Below are 26,464 nucleotides of genomic sequence, written 5' to 3'. Positions count from 1 at the left end.
TGATTGGCCTTGTAGATATGGGCCTGCACTAAGCACCCCCAGTGTATCAGAAAAAGTGATGCACTGACGGCGCATGGCGCACGGCGCACAGTGCTTGTAAATGTGCCCCATAGTGTTAGCCACCTGAAGTGAGCTCAAGGACAGTCTGTACAAAGTTACATGGCTTGCCAAAGGCTGAGGGAGCATGCACCAAGTGCTGCACTCAGGCCAGCAGGCCAATGGTGCCAATGGTGTGCTCACAGTGATCCATTATGTCCTACCTGCGCTTCTGGCGTGGATCATTGGCTGCTTCCATTCCCACTCCCAGAATACCCTGCCTCAGGCATTTTTTCTGGCCCTAACAAAGGCCCATGTCTTGCCCATTTTTACTTTATGTGATTTATCTAAGTGTGAGCTCCGGGGTATTTTCTACTGCTTGTATGTCCACCGGGGCAAGACTTGTGCCACAGAAAAAAAGCTTTCCAGTTTTAAAGAGCCACATGTGAGTGGCTCAGCAAAGTCTCAGTGTTTGGCATTGCATTCTGGGAATTGTAGCTGTTAGAAATGGGGTTTCTGGTTGGCTATGGTATGCACCTAAGCCCAGCAGAACCCACCCACTCTAGTCAGGACGAGGGAGTTACACACCCAAGTTAACCCCTGCTCATCCCCACGAGCAGGCAGGCCTATCCCAGAGGCAATGTGTAAGATGTTTGCACAACACACACAACACACATAACACACTATCCACATCACAAAAGAAATACAACACCAAGTTATATAAAAATAAACTGTATTGTACTCAACATCATTAGACCAAATACAGCATGTCAGTAATTCCCCACTACCCAAGCAGTTGTGAGAACTTTACACAGTACTATTACTCTGTGAAAGCCAGAAGTAGCCACACAGAACATATAGGTTACTGGTTATCTGCAGCATAAGCAGTAGTCAGGTAAACATTAATAAAGGAATGTACATGTCACAACAAACATATCCTCATACATGTCAAAGCAACATCATGACTGCGCATAGAAATGAAACATCAGAAGCTCATGGCATCAGTATCATGATACCACATCATCACGAAAGCATTCCTAGTAAAACATATGTTACCCACAAATGCCAGGACATTGTCATAATATGTACTATAAATATAATGTGCACAGCAGGATAAACACATCAGCAGGAAGGGCCCAACCCTATCCTGAAATGCCTTAGGTGAAACATCACCAACTGGTACATATCCCAAATCTCCCCTGCCAGGTAGGTGTACTACAGGCAGAAGGGCTATGATTCCTTCCTCCCCCTTCCTGCACAAAGGGTGGTAGCACCTCTCTAAACACCCGGCAGGGGTACACGTGATCCCCCCCTAGCCCACCTGGGTCCTCTCTGGGCCTCCCTTGCCAGACCCAACACCGTCCAAGTCGGGGACAGCCGCCCACATTCTCACGGTCCGACTGTGGAGGTCCAGTTCATTATTCAGAGGAGCTACGGATTCCTGTCAAGCCTCCTGGCTCAGGGGGGCACAAAGCCCCGGGCTCCCGCCCTGCCGGCAGGAGTCCTCATCTCTCTACCCGGCCGGTGGAATTCCTCCAGCTGCTTGTGATCAGGGGGCATGCCCGGAGCCCTCCAGGGTCTCCCGGGTTGCTCTGTTCCTCCATCCAAGGACGCTTCCTCCTCACCAGCAGCAAGGCGGCTCTGGCCCACAACCAGGCATCGTCCCTCATTGATTTGTCTGCAATGCCTGGGCCGTGGCAGTGACGCACCGAAGCAGGTGTTTGTCTGTGCCCCTGGGGCACCACCAGGAGCGCTCCTGGTCCTGCCTTTGTCTTTCCCATTGCCAGGGGGCTCGTTAAAGAGTGCATTTTCAGATGTGCTGAGGCATTCCAGGTCTCGGCTATGACTTCATCACTTGGTGGTCTTTATACCCGATTCAGGGCTCCTCCTACGCTGCAACTCATGGAAATAAAAGTGCTTTACTTGCGCTTAGAGCTCACTCAGAAATATTAGAAAATTGCTCTTGAGGCACGTAACAAAATAAAGGACAGAGCGATCTCAAGGCACTAAGTGAAGAAAGTAAAGCGTTCTTCAGGCACTTCTGCTCTAGCACAGGAGCTTTAAAACACAGTGCTGTCCTCTCGCTAGGACCAATAGGTGCAGAGGACAGAGGCCACAGCACCTAGCCCCGGGGGACACAAGTGGAACTCAGGGCAGTAGGGCCCAGCAGCAGGCCAGCGCAAGGGGGATGCAGTCAGTGGCAGTTCCTCCTAGTGACCCAGCAAGTCACATGTCAGCACAGCAGGAGCAGTCCAGGATGGTTCCTGGCGAGTCCCTCCAGCAGCATTGTGTCCATTTCTTCAAGAATGTTTATAAATGTGTCTTTCATGGGGAAAATCCCATGTACTTATACTCAGTTTTGCATAACACTTTCAAAAAAGGGGGAGAGGAGGATTCAACCAGTTACAACTGGTTCTAGGAGTGTCCCCTCTCTCTTCCAGCACAGGCTCTAGACATCAGTTAGGGGTAAACAAGCCCTTTTTGTGAGGCCAGGGCACAGCCTTTACAAATGCAGGCATGCACGCCTCTCCTTCTCCCAGCCCAGGAAGACCATTCAGTATGCAGATGCACCTCTGTGAGACCACCACCCTCCCTGTGTACAGGCTGTCTAAAACGTATGCACAAAGCCCAACTGTCACTCTGCCCCAGACGTGGATTGGAGTCAAGCTGCAAAACACCAAAGTCATAAGCACAGAGAAATACTCACTTTCTAGAAGTGGCATTTATTAATTGGTAATAAAAAGTCCACCTTTACCAGTAAGCAGCATTTCTCACTACCATTACAACCATACCAAACATGCCTACGCTACCCCTCATAAATCAGACAATACCCCCTAGATATAAGGCAGGGCATTTCCAATGCAATCCTGTGAGCAAAACAGCACTCACAGCAGTGATAAGCCAAATAGACAGTTTGTCACTACCAGGACAGGCCACACAACCAGGCACACGTCCTGCCTTCTACATACATAGCACCCTGCCCATAAGGCTAGCTACGGCCTACCTTAGGGGTGACTTACATGTAGTAAAAGGAGAGTTCTGGGCCTGGCAAGTAAATTTAGATGCCAGGTCCCTCTGACTGAAATCTGTGCACACAGACCCTCCGCTAGCAGGCCTGAGACAGGTTTGAAAGGCTCCTTCTGTGGGTGGCACAAGCAGTGCTGCAGGGCCACTAGTAGCATGTAATTTACAGGCCCTGGGTATAGGGATGCCACTGTACAAGTGACCTACAGGTAAATTAAATGTGCCAATTAGGTGTAAGCCAATCATACCAACTTTATAAGGGAGAGAACTTGCACTTTAGCACTGATCAGCAATGAAATCGTGCTCAGAGTCCTAAAGCCAACAGCAAGTGGTCAGAAAAACTAGGAGGATGGAGGCAAAAAGTGTGGGGATGACCTTGCAAAAAGGGCCAGGTCCGACAGTAGCATTCATTATATAATCAGAAAAACAGGAATACAAGTCCTATAATGCAAAGAAAAGAACAGGACTGGGATGTGTTACTCACACATGAACATGGGAAACTTGGGAGCTCTGTAGAAGAGTGCATACATAAAAAAAAAAATGCATATGAGCTTTGGGTATGTATTCTACTCCTGGGCTGTTTTGGGATATGGTTAAAAGCATGGAGCTTGCTTGCTGGGAGGTCAGTCGTGTTGGCCTTTTTCCCGATGTGTCATGTGGCCCCAAGTCACAAGTGACATTTTGTGGCCAGCCCTGTCTTTTTAGGAAACAGAAGTTTGAATTTGGTACTTGTAGATCCATGCAAAGGAGAAAGATGACACTACAAGCCTCAGCATTCTAAGTGTTGTTTGCTGAAAGGTCAGGTTTGGCTGAAGGTCATTACATTTGGCCTATTTGGCAGCCACTTTGTCAATGATTGCTCATCTTTACCTCATTCAGGCATCCCTCCCCCCTCCTTCACAGTGACAGTGTTTGCTCCACCTTTCCTAAGGGGTTAGTGTGAAAACTGCCTCAATGGCAGATCGTGCCGTCCTCGCGAGGATTGCAGACGCAGGGGAAGGCCTCTCTGTCTCTGACGTGGGACGCAGCATCCTTACAAAGAGTTTTGCCACAAGTTGCCGCGGGCTGCGAGAGCTGGCTTCAAAACCTGCGCTGCTCACGCTGCCATTTATGGGCATGGATTGGTCTCTCCTGATCCAGCCTGTGTCTCAGCCATGTGCCTGGTTCCAGAGCATCCCCTTCGTTTACTTCTGCCTTCCTGGGCCAGGAGGCGACTTTTGAATCTGCGCGCATCCAAGCTAACACCCTTGCCAGGGTATTTTAAACAGAGAGGGGTGATGGAAGGAGTGTATTACGGAAAGGAGACTGCGAGTGCGACAGCAGTCTAAGCAGGAGTCTGGCGGCAGGCCAGCAGAGAAGCATGGGCCCGGGCTAGCTCACAGAACATCTCTCTCACTCATGGATTCCTCGCTACCGAATGAAAATTAGCAGAGCACTCAAATTAGCCAGAAACTTGGCCAGACAGTTTTTTTGTTGCAGGATGGGCTTTTTAGTCCCTTTTTAACCCACTATAAAACCAAGCAGTGGCATGAAACTACTCCCCCCCCCCACCCCGCCGGTATTAAAAGTCTGTTATAAATGAAGTGCAAGGCGCCTATCAGGCCCCTGGACTCCGGTGTCACTGCACCTGCTACACTAATGTAATTTAGGGGTCTCCAGGCTCCATTCTACTGGTCTTTAATTCTCGCCACCCTATCTCCACCCTGCTCTCCTCTCATCTACTTCATCCATTTGATGCTCTCCACTCTATCCCCATTCCCTGTCTCTCTCTCTTCAACCACTTGGCTCTCACTCATCCTCATCCCCTTCTTCCCTTCTCGCCTTACTTCTGGGTCTTTTTTCTTCCCTTTCAGTTGCCCACTTTGTTCGTCCTTATCTCCTTTCTCGCTTACCCTTATCTCCTTCTCTCATTTTGTCATCTTTTCTTCACCTCTTTCCCTTGTCTCCCCCTCTCCTTTTCTTTAATCCCTTTCCTCTCTCTTTTTTATTTTTACCTTGTCCTCTCCTCCCTCCATACCCCTCCCACAGAAAAGTAATCACAGCCAAGTCACGGCATGCACTGCCTAAAGAAAAAAAAAAAAAACATAATGGACGTCCTCTGAAATAACATCCAGTGGCATCTCCTACTCCGTAATAGAGGAGGAGCGTTGTCCCCCTGCTCAGCCCCAGCAAAACAATTTTATCATCATTTTTTTTTTTTTCCACTGAGCCATGCAAGTCTTGGTGGGGCAGGCCAGGACATGGCACGGAGGAGGAGTGGTGGGCACTGTAAAGTGCGCATGTCTGTTTGGCCGGCCGTCTTAGGCCGGCCAAACCGACATGCACACTTATATTTCTCCAACCCAGCTGTGTTACACAGTTGGGTGGAGAAATGGCACAGGCTCCCTGTGCCTGAGCGAACGTCAGACCAGCCCGCTCAGGCCAATCCCGTCACTGCTCTCATGCTTGGTACAGCATGAGAGCAGAGTCTGGACTGGGAGTCTGTTTCCCAGTGACTGTTGGGAAGAGAGGAGCTATGGAGGCAGCCAGCAGATAAGTTTAATATATATATTAATATATATATATATATTACTCCCCTAGCACCCCAACCCCATCACTTTTAGATTGGTGGCAGCTGCCACTGATAACATCAGCTTGTGCAGGGCAGACAGGGCCCCTCCCACCTCGGGGACTCGATGCGTTGCACCAGCTGCACCAGTGGTAGCTACACCTCTGAAACCAAGACTATCAGTCCCAGAATTCAAAGAACTTTCCTTAACTGCATGACCAATCCGTGATGGAGCAGTAAGGCTTGAGAGCTCTGTAGAGAGAGGCGAGAAGCCCGGCCTCTTACAGTTGAGACAATGTGATTGGTGGAAAGGAGAAAGCGCATTGCCTGAGTTTTCTGAAGCACTCCATGTTGTTGTGTTTCCTGTCGGGTATCCGCTGCTGTGTGCTGCTAATGGCTGCATGAGAGAATGTGAAGGCAGCGTGTGAGGGGTAGCACATGAGTGGTATGTGCGAGCAGAGGGGTGCAGCAGTGGTTGGTGAGAGCAGCAGAAGTGATCTGAACTCAGCATATTCGATGAATAAAGAACACAACCGGTACTGCTTCTTATTTCCTGCACATTAACAACTCAACATTGGCGGTGAGTGGGAGCAAGCTGTATGGAACTCTGTGGTTGCTGAAATCCATCTGTGGACAGTTTAATTTACATACAGTATGGCTCTGAACATAGATGGACATTTTATTATGAGCACAGAAGTGGTAGTGGTAAGCTTTCAGAGGACGAGTTGGGTCACGGCTATTTGCTGTTATAGACTTTTAAGTTTTACTTCCACCGAGTATAAAAAATTCAGACCATCATTAAGCAGTCATTTTGTCGAATTTGGATATCTCAGCAAGGGCGTTGTGAACTACCCACTATACTAGCTTAAGCGGGGGTACCTCGGACAGTTTAAATTGTTTTATGACCCTTCATAATTTTCACCTCTGACTTAGAGGTCATCCAAGGCAGTCGGAGAAACTGATAAATACTTGAAGAATAAATTACTGTGGCGCAACCGTCCGATGGTCGGTCAAAGAAACTTAGAACAGTGACAGAGAGAAGGAGAAGTTTTGACATTGGCAAAGAAAAAATGAGAAGGCACATACAGTCAGACAGCACAAGGGAAGGAAAGAAGAATGCAAATAAGGAAAGAACAAAGGAATGTTAAAAGAAAGCAGATGGAACATAGGTATAGAGAAAAGAAAGGGAAAGGAAAGAAAACATACATTTGGAAAGAAGGGTAGCAAGAACAAAAGATGAAAAGAAAGAAAGAAAAAGAAAGAAATATGGATAGCAGAACAGTAGAATTGAACAATGGAAAGGCGAAATCTAAAATAGATGAAAGAGAGAAGGCCGGAAAGAAGAGAAAGGAAGACTAATGAATGGAAGGATGATAGAAATGGGGATAAAAGAAGGGGCGAAGGAAGGACAGGAGGATGGTAAGAAGGAAGGAACAAAAGAATGGAAGTACAAGGAGAAAAATGGGAAGAAGGAAGAAATGTGGAAAAAGGAAGAAAAATAACAGGAATATAAAGAACTGAAAACTAGCATAAACCACAGATAAAATGAAAGAAGAATGGGCAGAAGGAAAGAATGATAGAAAGAAGGAATGAAAAGAGAATGGAAAAGGAGAAAAGAAAGAAAAATAGGTAAAGGAAAGAACGATGGAGAGCAAAAGGGAAAAATTAAAGAAGACAATACTGAAAAATGTGTAAGTGTTCCAAATGCATAATTTGGAAGACTTTCTGCAAATTTTACTCAGGAATATAATTTCTGCAGGCATTCATAAGAAGGGTTGTGATTGCTCACTTTGCTTCAGCATTTCGTGTGGCTCACAGTGGAGGGTATTTTATTTTTCTAGCTACTCCCTTGTATCACATCACAGGAAACTATGCTTAATATTGCACAAGTGGCAACCATCTTGGCACACTGGGATCATTGTCATTCTTCTGGAGCAGTACAAGTGGTATTTCTTCTAACACAGATTCTGTAGGGGAATATTATTACATTTTAATTATCAGTGGTGCCAGACACATAGACAATGGTGAATACTGTTTGTGTTTTAGTTCATTCTTTTCATTCACAAACTGCAACCATATAGACAACAGTGAATACTTTGTTTTAGTTTGTTTTTCTGCAACTCTTTTTCATGTCTGGAATCGAGATTCCACCATTTGTTTTACCATCACCAGGAAAAGCAATAACTAGGTGGGAGATTTGGCTGGGCATGTTACTGGCCTATGTTCAAGTCTTAGAAGAAGATGATTGTTGCTACCAAAGGAAATTGTCTCTTCTAAAGAATTCTTCGGAAGGTGAAGGCTTAAGACAATTTACATTTTTACCCCCACTACAAAATGCATGTAATTGAAATGACTGAGTATGTGGTAAAACAATTAGAGATAAGGTGTGGCAAGAAAACGAACACTGTTATGGAGAGTTACATATTCTATTCAAGGAAACAAGAAATTGTTGAAAGTTTTGAGGGGTACATAGCTGCACTAAGATCTTTAGCAGCACTATGTCAGTTTCAGACAATACATTATGACCAGGCGCTTAGGGACCAAATATTGATGAAATCCAATAAGAAGAAAATCCAAGAGAGGCTATGACCCTCGCCCAATTTAACATTAGAAGCTGCAGATGAATTGGCCAAAAGTATAGAGCATTCAGAAATATTCCTATAGGAGATAAGGAGTAAACATTCTGAGGAGATGGGTGTCAAAGGATGTTGGTGAACTATTAAGATGGGATTCTTCTGAGGGCAAAAGATTGTCAGGGTCGCATTTTTCTTATTTAACTACAGGGTTGCAGAACAGAAGTGAAACCCTGTTGGGAGAAAAAGTGAATTTTCTGATGATTTATCTTTTTCTTTCACGATATCCACTTCTTGTAGTGTAGCGACGAGGGACGTTGTGTGAGAACTCGTATAATGCTCAAAAAGTTTAATTAACATATTTGTATCATACCGTATTATAACTATTTGTTATCTCATGTGTTATATTTTGATGTTTCAATTTATTTGATCATAATTTATTGTTATTAATATTTTATTTTGTGGGGTGGGGAAAGAATGTGTGTCGTCTTGCACGCCAGTCCTCTGCTTCTCCGTGCTGCTAATGAATGTGAGGGGAGTACGTGAGGGGTAGCGTGTCAACGGTGTGTGCTAGTGAGATGAGTGACGAGTGCTGTGGCAGTTTGGTAAGAGCTGCGGCGGTGTTGTATTGTGGGTATAAAGTATTTGTTTGAATGTAATTCATTACTCTTCAAGCGCTGCTTTAACTGTATTAGATTTTGTGTTCTTTCAATTGTGTTGCTGTTGGCTCTGTTGCCATGGTTGTTGCTGTTGTCCAGTCTGACATTCACGCCTTGAACCCTGGACTGGACTGCAGCCCTGACCGCTGGCTCCTGCCTGCGCTTCATGGGCTTTCATCTTTGAAGCTGCTAAAAAAACAGAAACCCTGCCCTCAACATTATCCTTTGTCTCCTGCCTCCTATTTGGATAGCAATGCAACAGGTGGCCAGCGAGGCTCCGTATTTTCGATGAATAAAGAACTCACCTTTACCAGCACTGCTTCTCATTTCCTTCACATTAACAACTCAACAGATGTGGTCATTTTAGTTAGCTCCAGCCTCTGACCACTGCCACAGACTACACTGGGACAGGGAAAGGTTGTATTCTTGATTCAAAATTATATGCTCAAGGGAAGACTGTTCTTTCTGCCAAAATAAATGTCAGATTATTTGACGGGTGTGTGCTGCCCTTCCCGTAAAATAAACACTATTGTAAAATATAAGCTGCTAACTGAGACTTCTTCTCTGGTTGTTTACTTTTATATGCAATGACGTACGAGACTTGGCTTCAGTGGTACACCTCATACTGTTGCTCTTTGTCATTTGAACCGCTCCTCAGTGCATCTCTCTCAATCTTCCTGCTCTCCCACAGAACCCACACAATGTGTCTTTCTTTATCCCCTGTTCATAAACAATATATTCCTTTATCCTGTACCATGCCTCGCCTTCACATTTGCAGGTAGATTATATATGCGCCGCACCATTCTCCCCGTTTGTTTACTCTCTATCCCTCCTAGTCCATTGTTTGTTAATTTCATTATTGTTAGAAATGGGGTCTCTAGTTGGCAGAGGTATACAGCCTTGTCCAAGTAGGGACCACCATCCTAGTCAGGGTAAGTCACACACATTATCCTGTGCCCACCCTCCGGTAGTTAGGCACTGAGCAGTCAGGCTTAATTTAGAAGGCAATGTGTAAAGTATTTGTGCAATAAATCATACAGTAACACAGTGAAAGCACCAAAAAACACACCACACAGGATTAGAAAAATAGATAATATTTATTTGGTTAAAATAAGGTAAAAACAATAAAGATTCAATAAGCACAAGTTGAAATATTACTTTTGCAAGTTTAAAAAGAGTGTTAAATCTTAGAAATCAGCAGTTGTTTCTTGATTACACAAAGTACCTGGTTTGTGTCAAAAATAACACACACGTAGACCGCAGAAGAGGAGATGCATGGACAAATAAGGTGTGCTTCGGATTTTCCGACGCGGCACAGACGTTGTGTCGTTTCTTTCCATGCTGCAAGGGGCTTGCATCGTTTTCAGCGCAGTCTTGGTCCCAACTGCGATGCAGGGTTCTTTTTGACGCCTAGGGACGATGTGGGGAAATCCTGGGTGTGCAGGAAGAAGTCACAGCCCTTGCATCGATCCGGGAGGGCGATGGGTTGAATTTTCTGTTGCACGGGCGATGCTGCATCGATTTTCCACTTGGGGAATCAGCTGTGGGGTTCGGCTGTGCATCGATCCAGTAGGGTGGTGCGTCAAATTTTCTGTCACAAGACAGGCGCTGCGTCAAATTTCCACTCCGGAAGTTGGGCTGCGTCGTTCTGGTTCGACTGTGCAGCGATTTCTCAGTCGCAAGGCAGGCTGCGCATCGTTTCCAGCAGGCTGTGCTTCGATTTTTGGCGCACAAGGAGTTTCCTGAAGAGATGAAGTATTTGTGGCCCTGAGACCTCAGAAAACAGGAGGCAAGCTCAATCCAAGCCTTTGGAGAGCACTTCCCTACAAAGTTAGAGGTCAGCAGGGCAGTAGGGCAACAGCACAGCATCAGTCCTTCTCAGAAAAGCAGTCCAGATGAGTCCTTTGGGCAGCCAGGCAGTTCCTCTTGACAGGTTGCAGGTGCAGATCTAGAAGTGTCTGAGTTGGTGGGGTCAAAAACCCAGGGTCAAAAACCCAGATTATATATCGGAAAATGCCTTTCAAGTGGGTGAGACTACAAAGAGTGGGTTTGAAGTGCACAAGTTCCCCTTTAAGTACAGGTCTGTCTGCCAGGGTCCCAGTAGGGGGTTTGGCAGTCCATAGTGGGAGGGCAGGCCACTAGCCTTTGAAATGTAAGTGTCAGGCCCTCCACCCTTCCAGCCCAAGAAGACCCATTCAGTATGCAAATGATTGCAGGGGTGACAGAGTGTCCTGTGTTTGTGGTTGTCTGGGTGAAATGCACAAGGAAGTTGTCAACCAGCCCAGCCCAGGCGTTGATTGGAGACATGCTGTAAGGCACAGATGGATTTTAAGTGCAGAGAAATGCTAACTTTCTAAAAGTGGCATTTCTAAAATACTAATATAAAATCCAACCTCACCAATAAGCAGGACTTTCTAATACCATTCTGGCCATGCAAAATATGAACTGGTTACCTCTTTCTGATCAGAATCTACTTCTCAAACAGTATATGAGGGTAGCCCTAATGCTATCCTATGAAAGGAGCAAGCCTCACTATAGTGGAAAATGAATTTAGGAGTTTTCCACTACCAGGACATATAAAACCCACATGTACATGTCCTGCCTTTTACCTACATAGCACCCTGCCCTATGGGTTATCTACGGCCTACCTTAGGGGTGACCTATATGTAGAAAAAGAGGAGTTTAAGACTTTACAAGCACTTCTAAATGCCAAGTCAAAGTGGCAGTGAAACTGCACACACAGACCTTGCAATGGCAGGCCTGAGACATGGTTAAGTGGCTACTTATGTGGGTGGCATAACCAGTGCTGCAGGCCCACTAGTAGCATTCAAGTTACAGGCCCTGGGCACATGTAGTGCACTTTACTAGGGACTTACAAGTAAATCAAATAGACCTATTGGGAATGAACCAATGTTACCATGTTTAACGGAGAGAGCATATGCAGTTTAGCACTGATTAGCAGCGGTAAAGTGTGCAGAGTCCTAAAACCAGCAAACAGTGTCAGAAAAGTAGAGGGAGGCAGGCAAAAAGTTAGGGGATGACCACCCTAAGGGTGTCAAGTATAACAATTATCATTTTTTTATTTTTCCTTTTCCATCAGTTGTATCATTTTCCTGTTATTCTCTTATATGATTAACTGTTTGTTTCTTACTTTAATTTTTATTTCTTAATTTTTTCTTTTTTTTCTTTTCTGTCTTTCTCTTTACTTGTATTTCTTTCTCTCTTTCCTCCTCTCTTTCTGTGTTTTTTCCTTTATTTTCATACCTTCTTTCATTCCCTGTTTTCACAGACTAGACCATCACTGCTCTCTTATTCTTCTTCTGTCTTCATTTGGGAGGATTTGGGTTTTGTGTTTCCTTTTTTGCCTCATGCACTGATTTCTTGATGCAGGGCTTGCAATATGTTCCTTGCTTCACAATCCTAAACTTTTCATTTGCAATAATATATCTCACGAGGTATGGTCATTTCAGTCACAAGAGCCCAGTAAACCTCTTTTTGGGATATTTAGCCCTAGCACAGGGGAAGATGCTTTGGTCCATGGCCTTGGCATGAGACGATCATGTTGTATCTGATTAGGAAAGTCCACAATATTTTGAACTGTGCAGTGGAGATGATTGACCAGCTGTCAAGATAGGTACTGGTCATCTTGACCAGTAATTGGTTCCAGAAATTCTCATTGACCAAGGAAGGAGGTGTACCACAGTTGTACATTTGTGATGATATATTAATTTTAATCCCCAGTTCCTATCTCCAGCTGTGTCTTTGTTGAAGCTTCTGTAGTGGTATTAGCGGTGACGCAGGCCTGTGAGCACCCAACTGCATACCAATTGAACTGCCCCTGGTGGTTTTATAGATACAGATCTGCAAAGTAAAATCTGCCCAGTGCAGGTACTGGTGAACATGCACAAGTTTTCATCTGCAGTCCCCAACCTAAGCCATCTTGGGCTCAAGGGAATAGCCTGAAAATTAAAATACTCTGTACTTTCAGTCATATCAAGCCAAATAAATGAGAGAAACATGAGTTCCTTACACTTTCTTGGTAGAGCATTTGGAATTGCTCCTCTGAGAAAAGTATTTGTTCTACCCTCTTCCTTTCTTTCTCTCTTTTTTCTCATGTCAATCTTCCTTTCATTCTTTCTATTCTTTTATCCCTTCTACTCTTCTATTTATCCCGCTTGCTTTTATTTTCCATCTTAACCTCCTCCTTTGCAGTTTTGTTTTTCCTTCTTTCGCTCTCTCACTTCCTTCACTTCTCACTTTCTCTTCTACTTTTTTATCAGTTCTCTTTCACATGCTTGATTTGATTGTCTCTCTTTGCTGCCCATCTCACAGCTGTGGCACAATATCTTCTTTCTTGACATGTAATTTGTTAGCTTTTGCTACGTCCTGTGACCTTAAGGTCAACAATCAAAGTTCAGAAGGGCCATAAAGAACCATTTCATCAGCATAATGGCAAGACCACCAAAGTTGTTATAGCAGGTGCAGTGTCTTAGAACTGTACGTGTTAGGATCCCTTGACTCTGAGCGGACTTATGAAGGAAATTATGTAATTGATCTGGAACCTGTTTGGGCATGGTGCTAACTGTTATTGAGATATTGAGAGTTAGTTACACAATGTACGCTGATGAATAAAGACATTACCTATGAGCTCCGTATGTTTTATTGTGCAAGATTCCGGGCTTCGAGGATGCGACAGCAGGTGTTTCACTGCTCCCTTGCTCAGGCTTATACATTTCAATGGACTCTACCCCTGTACTAAGGCCCTGGACAGTGCCCTCCTCGTTACCCACCTTCAGTGACTGTGTTCTGACACAAAGTGACTGGGCACTCCATTGCCCCATTGGATGGGACTCTACAGAGGAAAAATTGTAAAGCTGATATGCTTCAAGCCTCCAAGAGGTTTGGAAATTTGGAGCGTAACAGCTCAAATTATTGGTTGGCTGTGGGTGACATCCACTGTATCCAATGCAGTGCTGAGAATGCTCTCTTTAAATGTGACTGACAGGTCTTCCCCATCAAAGTCATTGGTGATTGTCGCATCACATAGGCAGCACTTTGGTACTGCAAGAGGGGACTGCATCATTGATAGAAGAGAACATTGTTCATAGACTTCATGTTGGTTCATAGGCATTGTACTAGGATTTGAGATTCTATCTCAGGCCAGAAAAAAAGCTAGAAAGCTATGGTTTTAATAATTCATCATCTTTTTAGATGTAGTATTCAGATCATGGTGTAGTAAAGTACTTTTCTTTTTACAAAGTAAAGCACTATCTAAAGTGGGTGCCTTATTGAGTGATGTTGTTACGTTTAAGCATCCTATCTTTATCATATCCTTGAGTAATCCTTGGTGTCCTCTTCTGCTTGCAGTGGCATAGCAGGAGTGTGTTGGACTCAAATCAAAGCTAAGAAATTGGCCCCTTACTCCTGTGGTTTGGTAGACAAAAACGACTATTAGCTGGTGTGAAATGGGCCCCACAACCCCTGTATTCCCACCACAACTGTACTTGCTTTACTACTGATAACAACACAGATGGCTGCATTTCTATTGAGACGAAAGTGCTACAGGAAAGTAGTTGGTAATTCACTTTGATGTCCAGTTCTGTAATTGGCCCAAGACACCAGTGGTTGAAGACTCCAGTCGTCATAATCTGAGCCCATTAACACCTGATTGCTTTGGGCCTGCCTGAAGCAAGTCAGTAAAGATTATTATGATTCAGTTATCACAATGTACTTGCAATATAGCCTATTACCTTAAAGACGAGTACTTTGAATGACACAGTATCTATGAAGGAGAAAGATGCAGGGCATTGGAATATTAGTGATGGAAGTCTAGGAAGATGCTGCTAGACTATTGAGATAGCAATTGTGCCCGTTCTTGATAGCCTTGTGCACAAGTCCAGCTTCTTAATGCCCAACAAGGCAACAGTAACTAAAGTAATGCCACCATATCTCTGGGGTGTAATTCCTATGGCAGGGCTGTACCTAATGTCCACCATGTAGAACAGTTCCCATATGATCTTTTACAATCACACTTGCTTCCATGCCTGCTGTGCCTAATGGCGAACCTCAGGGTCATCAGTCATGATCCCTAGAGATGTCCTTGCTCCTTTAATGACACCAGAGGGTCCTTCCATCTAGCTCCAAGGGTTCATCAGCTCTTTCTGGTGGGTTTCATTGAAACTAGACTAGGCTTGGTGGTCTTAACAAAAGAGCATGCATTTCTGTTGATCGTTTTCTCTGGCCTTTTCAGGGCATTCCTGTGGCTTAAAAGCACTCTTTTCCTGTTGCCTTGTATGGCAAGAAAGAGAGCGATATTTCCCCAAGGCAGTGCACAATAATACATGGATTTTGCACATTGAAAATAAAGCTCAAACAAAGCCAATATGACTGAGTAATTTGAGGTACACTTTTCACATCACTGACTCATGATCATATAGAGGAGTTGAGAATCTGGATTGTACAAGAGTGTAGTGACAGGAGTCTAAAATAGTTTTAAAAACATGCATTGGTGCTCCGATGCCAAAATGACCATTACATGTATACCCCAGGGGCAGAAGCTAGCACTCATAGGCCACCAGTTCAAGGCTCATGGACGGCCCTGCGTAGCTTATCCATCTTGATAATCGAAATGGGTTTGTCCAGATGTGGACTCTTTGCTTTCCTTGGTGTCTCGAGCTGTACACCCCTGATAATGGTCATTGTATGTTGTGTTGTCTTTCATTGGTAGAGTATTACCTAGATGTTTAGGCCAGGCTTCTCCTTTTGTACTTGGTTAGGTTGATGTGCCTGGGTTTGACCCTTTCTGAAACAGCAGAGAAATGATTATAAATGCAACCTGGATGTATCCACACCATTTCTTAATACTTTTGGTTCTCTATCACGGCATGTCCTGTGCTGTAGCAGTGGATCCCTTCCTCTGCTGTCCCTGTTCCTACCACGCACTCCACTCGTTCCCTGGACACAAAGACATCTAGCCAATCTGCGCTCTGACCAGACTTTTGTAGAGGGTAAAAATGAAGAGCAAGCACACACCAACTAAACCAGGAAAAGGACAATTTTAACAAACTTGCACAGAAAACACTACAACATTCAAGCGCATAGCCAAGGTGATTTGCAGCATCCCCTCAATAATCCAAGAGTAGCTAAAATAGACAAATGCTTATTGATAGCCCAGGCAATTTACTCTTATTCATCTTAAAGACTAGGCAATTTACTTTAATCTCTCACCTCTCTTGATGAAAAATTCTCTCCTCCCTCATCCTCCCCGGTCAACAAACTCAGTTTCACTACAATTTCAGCTACTGACCAGGTACAGGTGGGGCAAAGAGCTTATCCCACTACAGTGGTCAGGTTGTAGAATTCTCTACTGACACACCTGCAATCTCAAACACCCTTGTTGGTATTTAGGAAACAGTTTAAAACTTGAGGGCATATTTATGAAAAGTGGCGCTCCACATAGTGCAGCGCCACTTTTCTAGCACTCCTTAGCACTCCCCTAACGCCATATGTGTACTGTACTTAATATATGGCGCACCATGGCAGTAGTTAAGGAACTAGCATCATAATGTTTGACACTACCTCGGTGTTTTGCAGGATTAGCATAAAAAATGTTGCCTCTAATCCTGCAAAGCACCCAGAGGCCCATTGTAACCAATAGGAACCTCCTTTTAATGCCTGCTCAGAGCAGTGGTTAAAGGTGGTGACAAAAATGACACAAATAGTTTTCTTAGATTTCTTTGTGGCATTTTTTGGCCCCCCCAATAGTAGAACACCCCCTTTGCATACTTGGTGCAAGCATAATGTAGCACAAGGGGTTACAAAGTGGTGCAATGCATGCATTGGGTCACTTTGTAAATATGGTGCAGTGTTTTGGCCATTTAACACCACATTCGCATGAAAAAATGGCAACAAATGTGTTGATAGAATGGCGCTACATCCTCTTAAGTCTGGGCTTTGGTGTTTTACCTTATAATTACATTGCACACTTAGTTGGCAGCTACTTTGTAATGTTCCTACAGCACCAAGATGCTTAGGTGACATTGCTCGTTACTAATGTCATTTTATTTGATATGACGGGCTCATTCATCAATACTCCTACATCTGCATGCATCGTTTCCGTTTAACATAATGGTTAAAGTAAAACGTTTGGACACAATACTCACCCAGGCCACAAATCTGTTGGTCATATTGGACTGGGACAACATATAAGCCTGGAAGCATGCAAATAAGTATAATAATCCAGAAATAAAACCCCTCAAATCTAAATCTATGCAAGCTCAAAAAACCTAGGCCCAATCAATCCACATTATAAATGAACTTGACACTGTCAGGGGTCTCTGCCATAAACCCAACATCCCGAAGAAGGTCTCCTATTATCATCTTGCAACATAGTAGAATTATGTGCTACACTCAAAAGAGAATTGTCTTATACTTTTCAAGAGATGTTTAGAAGCCGTACTCATTATCTGTGCAGTTTTTGTTGACTCATAGCTATAATTCAGGTTCCTGAGTTGGCCTTAATTAGCTTGCCTAAAAGTTGACCTTTATCCTCAGAAACTCTCCACCCACGCATTTCACCTAGGCATGAGCAGTAAGCACGGTTCTGAAGAAAGAGCGGCTGTGTTGGAAGGCATACCCCTCTAAAGGTCTTCTCATTTTATTAGGCTTACCCAGAAAGACCATCCTCAGGATCTGTGCCCCCATCTTCCATGCGAGCCATGTATTCTCCAGCCGCTGCACCTATTCAAAGCACAGTGAATATTTACTTGAACATTTAAAGACTTTACAAATTGCTGCCATTTTGTAGTCAAGAATATTAAAGTATTTTTAAAGCGAGACTCACACTGTCTATCTATTCCCACATTTAAACATCAACCATAAATGTCCAGTTTGGACAGCCAGAGTAATCAACTGCTAACGCTACTATTTTCATTTGTACAACTGACACTACCCTTACTACCCCTGGACTCACAAGGCAGCAGCAGGAATAGAAGTAAACAGAGCTCTGAGAGCCTTGTTTTCTTTCCTTAGTTTCTGATTTTATCCTTCACCTGGTTTCTCAACAGCAAATAGGGATATGATAAAGAGCTAAGTGTGGGACAAGGGGTCAATTCTGTGATGCTAATTGGGTGTAACTGTGGATGATGTCTCTATCACTTCTGCTATTTGGTTAAGCAGTGTTCATAGCCCCTATATTTCTCCATTGCATGAATTTACATCCAAAATGCCCTAGTGTCATCTGCTTTCAACAGTAGGAATACCCACACCATGACCTCTGCACACGTCATTCAATTAAGTAGTCCTGATGAACTTCATGGGCTTCATACAATCTCCTTGGCTATAGATATATGTCACCAGGCATAACTTTCTAAAGTGTCATACTCTCCAACCTTTCCTCACTAATTTTCAGAAAGGGGGTCTTTTCTAGCTTTCATGCTGTTCTATCTTACGAGCCTGCAGCCCGGGGGCATTTGATTACTGGCTCTTAAATTAAAAGAAAAACAGAAATCTTAATCAATTTGTATAATATACGTTACAAAGGTTAATATGTCTGTGATGATGAGCTAGGATACAAGGCAGCAGTGTACTGCTTTTGGGGACCAATATCACTTTAAACAACATGATTTGGACCACTTAACATAACACTGAAATATCTATAAGTAGGCAAGTTGATGGGCAAGCTGGATTGAGCTACTACCGTAACAGTATCGTAGAAAAAATCTGGAATGATTGATCAACTAAAGATTCAGTGCAGAATCATAGCAGAATTCCGAAGTAAGTGAGATTGAGAATTAAAGGATTAATGAAAATGGAATAAAGACAAATTCTACAGTGGCCTGGGAAAGAGAATTGTAATGAGTGAATGAGACAGGGTAGCCCAAAAGAAGAAACTGAAATGGTTGTTGAAGGAGAATGGGTGTGGAGCATGGAATGAAAAGTCTTGGAACACGATGATAATGACTGATCTCTATTATACATTCTTTTCTTGTGTTTTTAGGCTCCCCTCAGAGGTGGACCCCCTGACAGTCTTCGCTTCCTTGTCTCCAGAGGGTTTGCTGATCATTGAGGCACCACTGGTTCCACCCTACTACCAGCACAGTAATGACGGCTACAGCTTTGAGCTGCCATTGGACAGCCAAGAAACTATTGTTTCCTAGATGTCTCCTTCCAGGCTTCGGATTCATCCTGGACTTCACGTGCCATTGACCCACCTCAGCGGATTGGGACACTTCCTGTTGTGAATGTCTCGTCAGGAGGATGGCGTCAGTCTTCTTTCACAAACAAAATGCCAGCTGCTGTGATCACACCATGGAACAGTTGTCGTCTTTCTGGGCTGTGGGCCAGTGGAGTGGGGTTAGCATGTCTTCACCCCCCCCACTGGCTGAAAACCGCAATTTACATTTTATAAGCAGTCCAGTCCTACTTAAAGCGGTGCATGTGTCCACACAGGAACGTACATCTTTTTTGTCTTGTTATTGTTATGCTGCAAAAGCTCACCTGCTTTTATTGAAAACATAGTTCTGGTGGTGTTTGTTTTTTCCCTCCAAATTGTTCATTGTTTGGAAGCTGTTGTAACAGAATATTGACATTAACCTGGTTTAAACATGAGCACAATACTGTAGTTAGTGTTTCACCTCCATATTTCAAGGTCTACTGTATAAATAAAATCCTGGTCTCATATGGTATGCTATGAGTATTTTTTAACGTTTGGCATTAGTTTGGGAAGGCTGGTTTGCTACTGACATAAAAAAGGGTCCTGCACGTCTATAGTGTGGCCAACACTAATATTGTTTCCTTATCATCGGAATGTCTTATAAATAAAACTGTATAATGTAGCCTCGACTTGGCATCTACTGTCCCGGCTCAGGCCCCTTGCAGCTCTGACACTGACCCTCTTCAAACTTTTTCCCGAGGCAGGTACGATTACAAATAATTCAGATTTCCTGACGTTGGTGACACTGAACCACAACTTACTTTAACTCTGGGGTAATCTCGTGGAATTTCAGAAATATTTTGTTACTCCTGTTATGCAAGGTTCCTGAAATTATGTTATTATGCCAAGGAATTTAATTGCCTTTTGTGGCAAAAATATAGCACAAGTGCACAGGAGCACTGTGGCCCACCAGAACACGTGCGGCTGCAGTTTGCAGCGCTTGTGTTGTATGTGCTATTTTTATAGTGCGAAATTCTTGTTTACAACCAAAGTAGAATTAAGGATGCAGTTTACACTAAAAATGCAGCACCGAATGCATCCTATACAATTATGTGTACATTTGCATTTTGTTTAAGAAATTTTGCATTATTACGCGAAAGCCTCTTGCACGAATTTCACATACCCCTAGTCACACACCAGGCTCACATGTTATGTGACTAATTTTGACCCGGCCAGCACTACCCTCCTAGGCCGTCTGCCTCCAGGCAACCTTCGTTTCCCTGGATGTCAGTCCACTTCTGTTATTTATCTAAAGTGGCTTACCACTAACATTTGTTTTCTTGTTCTTAGTCTTTCCGATAAACAACTGATAACTGTAACTGAGGGCAACAGGGTTTGAGGGTGGAGCGTAAATGCTGATCCTCATGCCATTTCTCCAGGGTCAGAGGCAGTGAGGCAAACGTTCAGACATATATTGACGATGTCCATGGAAATACCGGAAGCAAAGGCCACTGCGAGCTCACAGAGTTTTCAAGGGCTTCTTCTTTAAGCGTTTACTTTCAATGTGTAGCAAAGTTCAACATAGGGTGACCACCTGGAAAGAAGGCAAATTCTGGACAGTGACAGTAAAAATTCAGGACAAGGAGTCAAAATTCAGGACACAAAATTCAGGACAAAAGGTCATTTTTTTACGGACATATCCGAGGACGATGCATGACGATGCATGACTATAAAATAGGCATCTGATAGAAGTTCAAGCCAAGATAGGTTTATGTTTGTATTACACATTGGAGTGTTGAGCAAACATTCACAAATAGCTGGACAGATTAAAAGGCGAAAAAAATGGCAAACATATACATTCCAACCAGAATCTGGCAGCCGACATAAGAGGCAGGTTTCATAATTGTACCCCAGTGCCATGAATGATCGTGTCAAAAGCAGTGCTCTGTTGCTGAACATAGGCTTAGAGTTCACAGAAAGTAGCACTAGTAGCTAGAGTAAAAAAGAGAGAGAAATGATGGTGAGAAAGAAAAGAGGGCAATGTACAGAGGAGAGACAGAAGGTAGGAACAGTGAGAGTGAACAATGAGAGAGGAGGAAAGCAGATACAGAGAGATGCTGAGAGTAACAGAGAGAAGGTTGAAAAGAGAAAAAAAGGGTAGAGGGGACATATAAAAGGCGAGTTACAGGGAACCGAGACTAATGGCTAGGTAGAGGAGAGAAGGGAAGAGATAGAAAAAAGGGAACTAAGAGAGACAAAGTTGAATAGGGAGTGACGTGAGGGTTCACTTTGTAACTTGCATGCCAGACCTTTCAATTCCAATTCCAATGCACCATATCTTTGATAATCTGGTCCTGCCGGGCTCTTTCCCTTTCACGCAGTGCAGCGCAGCTACTTCACTTACTGCGCTGTCGGCATGAAATATTAGTAAATATACCTCTCAATAATTTGGCTCAGGTGTCCAGACTTAAATTTTGTCTTGAGCTTGTACAGTACTCTGCTGTCCAGCAGGTTACATTGTGGCACTAGAAGATTCTGGGATTAGAACACTTTGGTCATGTTATGTAGGCATTTTTACTCTCTTAGTTTTCTGTTAACTAGAACTTTTAAAATAAAAACTTCACACAAGCACTGATTACAATAAAATTGAATCCCTCCATTCATAGACAATGACATCCTACCAGTCGTCTACAATCGACTGCTGAAGTGCTTTTACCTCAGGGCTTAAGTCAGTTCACAGGCTGTAGGAATGAGAGTTACACTCCTGACAGGGCTGGCTTTAGTGCTGGTGCTGGATGGTGTGAGAATATTTGTTGTGCCCCGATCCCCAAAAAAACTCTTTCTCCCAGGATTCAATCAGTACCACCCTCCAATGGTGCCCCTCATCTCTACATAGACCCGCTCTCATGTGTAGTTAATTTCTTTTACAGAGCTACCCATTCTAGCTATATAGGTTAGAGTAGGGTGTCGGAATGCATCATAGAGCACACTTATTATGCAGACAAAATAGCTTGTATAAGTTTGTAAGCCAATGCATAGGAAATGTTACTTGAGACCAGGGTTACTGGAATTATGCATTTCTGAGTCTGGTGTGATTTTTGTATTATTATAGATTTGCTGCATTTGCACGTAATCCAACATCTGCCACATATTCTGCAGATTTAATTAAAACTCTTCAAAGGTAGTTAAAAACGCAGCAACACGTTTCCCAGCAGTGAAAGACATCTTACAAAGCTAGACTGGTCACCTTTCTGTTACCTATTGCTATATTAGGGTATTAAACTGGTACTAATGGGGTGCAACTAATGCCCAGAGTGTGTTAACAAGTTAAAAAATTACAACATAATTAAGTAGCACCTATCACAAAATGTGTCACAGTACACCACATAATTTGCCTTTTCTTGACACATAATTTACTCAACCCCGTTGTATAATTTGTCTCTCCTCTGACGCATAATTCCAGTGTCCCTGCTTGAGCAAAGAGGTCCACAAAATGAATGAGTCACATGTCACCCATACTTGTGGGTATGATATGTTTAGAGTACTTAGGCCCATATTTATTCTTTTTTAGTGTCGCATTTCCGTCATTTTTTCACGCAAAGGAGGCGCAAACTTCCAAAATACAATTGTATTTTGTACGTTTGCACCGCTTTTGCGTCAAAAAGCAGCGCAAATGCGGTGCTAAAAAAGTATAAATATGGGCCTTAGTCTGGAGAATTACAAACCAGGGATTTAAAACATAATATAGTGATTGGAGTTGTTTTTGCTAATAAGTAAATATTAGTATCCAAAGGAATCCTATTTGGAAACCTTAGGAAAATGAAAGATTAAAACATAATAATGAAGGTTGTAAACCTATGCCTTGGATTGTATCTTATGAACTGCAATTAACAAAAATGGCCCTGTGACAAAAACAATACCCCACTGAGCTGTCATCATAAAAAAAAGAATTATTTGATCTTCTTGTCGCACATTGTGCTTCCCTGAAGGTACACTATCCCTCTGTGCTCCTTTATGATAAGCCAACACGCAGACAAGACAAAACTCAGATATCTCAAACAGATACACTATCACTAATCACCAAAGTTAAAACTGACATTTTTATTATGGCCTAGAAAATGCTGGCACATAACCTGATGTCTGTATTTCAATCATGTAAGTAGTGTCAAAATGCAACTACCCCTCTTCATCTTCCTAGAGTTTGGCCCTGGTGAGGTGACACCATCCCCTGAATAAAAGCAGAATGCCATGCTCATCATGATTCAAGACTAGATACCTATATAACTTCCTGAAACTAAATCCTGGTAAAATCGTGACCTCCCTTGGTTTCACTGTCAACTTCTCTCATTAAGTGATCCTGCATATCAGCAACAACACCCAATCTGTCAACTTAAACTTATTGGCATTCAAAAGGTTAAGCCATTGCTATTGCCCAGTCTAATGACCATAGCCCAAGTCTTAATCTGATTGCACTTAGACTTTGGTAACTCTGTTTCTCGTGAGGATACTCCATACCTCCCTCAATCCCCTCTAAACTACTCTCCATTCTGCAGCCAGACTCCTTCCGTCTCCAGGGAAATTTGAGTACATTATCCCCAACTTCATCAATTTGCACTGGCTTCCAGTCAAGATTAGAATAAAGTTCTAATTAGCTTTTCTAACCTGTAAAGCCCTGCAACACAACACCCAATCTTATCTCGCCAACCTCATCGATCTTTCAGATGGTCAAAGAGGACTCAGACGCAAGAACACACTTCTTCGAGAATGCCCTATATTCAACACAGCCCATATGCACCCCTAATCCTTCTCCAATGTAGCCACTTCCTGCAGTAACATGCTATGAATAAATTTAGGAAATGAGAGCCCAATGTAGAGTTTATCAGACAGAGTACACTGTCAAAAATACGGTGGAGCACCCTGTACACAAAATTGATAGTCCTTCCACTCTACTTAGTCGGGTGTACTATAATGTTTTGCTGGTGGTACCCTTGCTGCCTCTGCTGGTGGAAACCTACCACCGACAGCCTAAGGGACTTGCCACCATCGGTGTAAATACATGAAATAACCTGCTCTATTTAGAATGGATGGCCAGATGTACTTTTTATCTCTTTAGGACCGCCAGTAAAAGCTTGCTGGTCCCACGGAGAAAATAAAAATGACCCCCACACCCTCTAAGAAAGCAAGCTCCCCAGTTTTTCCTTTACAGAAAAAAAAAACCTCACTGCTTGGGAAATCAAAATGTTGCCACATAAAACTTGGCAGCCATTCAGCAAATATTCTATGTATTCAGAGGAGCCGCTGTGGCTAGCAGAGATCACTAAAACATCGAGACGTAAACACTTGTTGCTAGCAATCCATCAACAACTAAAGACTCGTGTCTACAATTGTATTTTGTACGTTTGCACCTCTTTTGCGTCAAAAAGCGGCGCAAATGCGGTGCTAAAAAAGTATAAATATGGGCCTTAGCCTGGAGAATTACGAACCGGGGATTTAAAACATAATATAGTGATTGGAGTTGTTTTTGCTAATAAGTAAATATTAGAATCCAAAGGAATCCTATTTGGAAACCTTAGGAAAATGAAAGATTAAAACATAATAATGGAGGCTGTAAACCTATGCCTTGGATTGTATCTTATGAACTGCAATGAACAAAAATGTCCCTGTGACAAAAACAATACCCCACTGAGCTGTCATCATAAAAAAAAGAATTCTTTGATCTTCATGTCGCACATTGTGCTTCCCTGAAGGTACACTATCCCTCTGTGCTCCTTTATGATAAGCCAACAGCAGACAAGACAAAACTCAGATATCTCAAACAGATACACTATCACTAATCACCAAAGTTTAAACTGACATTTTTATTATGGCCTAGAAAATGCTGGCACATAACCTGATGTCTGTAATTCAATCATGTAAGTAGTGTCAAAATGCAACTACCCCTCTTCATCTTCCTAGAGTTTGGCCCTGGTGAGGTGACACCATCCCCTGAATAAAAGCAGAATGCCATGATCTCGGATGGGGCAGGAGGAGGCCCAGCAATGCTGTAAGTGCACAGCAAGGCCCATTATCACTCTGTATGTGATAATGGGCCAAACAGAATGATAATGGGCCGATAGAAGTCTGTGCAAGGCTGGGGGGATGGAGGGCTGCTGCAGGCCATTGAGTTCACAGCAGAAGGGCGAGCTGGTACCTGTTGTAAATCCTGAAGGGGCACAGCACAGCCCCTTTCAATGTCCAAAATTACGGACAAAAGGCATCAGTGAAAAGAATCTTCACGGACAACGGACCCGAATCCCAAATTACGGACTGGCCGTGAAATTTACGGGCTGGTGGTCACCCTAGTTGAACAGCCATGTCTTTCTAATGGAGGGTAAATGCATGTGTACCAAAGTTCTTACCAGCATAGTTCGAAATCTGTTTCATTTCGCTTCAGTGTGCTTCGGTAAGGCTATTTGAGAGCCATATTCGGCGACTATTCTGCCCGACCTTTCTCGTCAGCTGCAGTAATTCACTTTGAGGGAGTTTTGAGACAGCAGGTTGCTGGGGAAGTGACTGGAGTTTCAGGATATACCAGGAATCCTACATTAAAGTAACCTATGGCATTTAAGTACCAGCATAATAGAGACACGTTCTGCAGCATAATTGATGGTGGTTTGGCACTCAGGCTTCATACAGGAATAAATGCCATGTGAAAAAGATGCACAGCAATGCAGGGCACAGGTCCACGGACATTGCACAGACAACAATGCCATTTGAAGAATTGGTGCAGAGAGAGGAGAGGATCAGGCACACTGGCCTCATACAGTCAGCATTGCTACTCGAAGAAAAGATGTACAGCTATGCAGTGCACAAGCAAATGGGCATTACAAACAGGAACATCAGTCCTGCATGGGGTAAAAGATTCATAGCAATGCAGTGCGTTTGCAGACTGGATTGACATGGACATCAGTGTTGGTGCATCGCAATGGAGGCCTTTTTACCTGAACTCCTTTGGGAGGCTGGCTAGGAGCTCTCCATGGACTCTCAGAGTTCTGTAGGTTGTGTGCATGAAAGTACTCAGGTAAGTGAAAGCATATCCCCCCTGAGTTACTTCATTATAATTGATCACCACCAACCATTAATGATGTCATGTCTGGTCACGGAGGCAGTTGTCACACATCTCAAAATGAGCACTCCTTTGGTGGACTCTCATTAACCAGCAGACTCTAGTATTCTCTTGGTGAGCAACGGGCTTCAATTATGTGCCACACTTACAAGGAAATTTGTGATCCAAGTCTCCTATACAAGAACACAGTGTGTGTGTTCCATGACTTCTAAAATGAGGTGCAATCTGTCATATTAAAAAAGTGCCACAGAGTGTTGGCCCTACAGACTTTCTTTTTATTATTATAAGAATGAGTTTCCTTAGAAAATATTAGGATCAGAACTAGAATTTTAGCATTTTCAGGAGGTGCAAGGTTAGTGACTTGAT

At 43.3% G+C, this 26,464-nt stretch overlaps 1 protein-coding gene across 1 annotated transcript in view; it reads left to right on the top strand.

Moving 5' to 3' along the window:
• Positions 1–19,525, top strand: part of HSPB8 (heat shock protein family B (small) member 8) — an 84,775-nt gene extending 65,250 nt beyond the window's left edge. Inside the window, exon 3 of the mRNA XM_069214472.1 lies at positions 18,838–19,525. Within this exon, the coding sequence (XP_069070573.1) occupies positions 18,838–18,997 (160 nt within the window). The 3' untranslated portion in view covers positions 18,998–19,525. The remainder of the gene's footprint in view (positions 1–18,837) is intronic.
• Positions 19,526–26,464: the final 6,939 nt, after the last annotated feature.

Source organism: Pleurodeles waltl, chromosome 11, assembly GCF_031143425.1.
Source record: "Pleurodeles waltl isolate 20211129_DDA chromosome 11, aPleWal1.hap1.20221129, whole genome shotgun sequence".
Classification (NCBI taxonomy): domain Eukaryota; kingdom Metazoa; phylum Chordata; class Amphibia; order Caudata; family Salamandridae; genus Pleurodeles; species Pleurodeles waltl.
The sequence above is the reverse complement of the archived record's forward strand: the minus strand, read 5'-3'. Positions and strand labels throughout refer to the sequence as shown.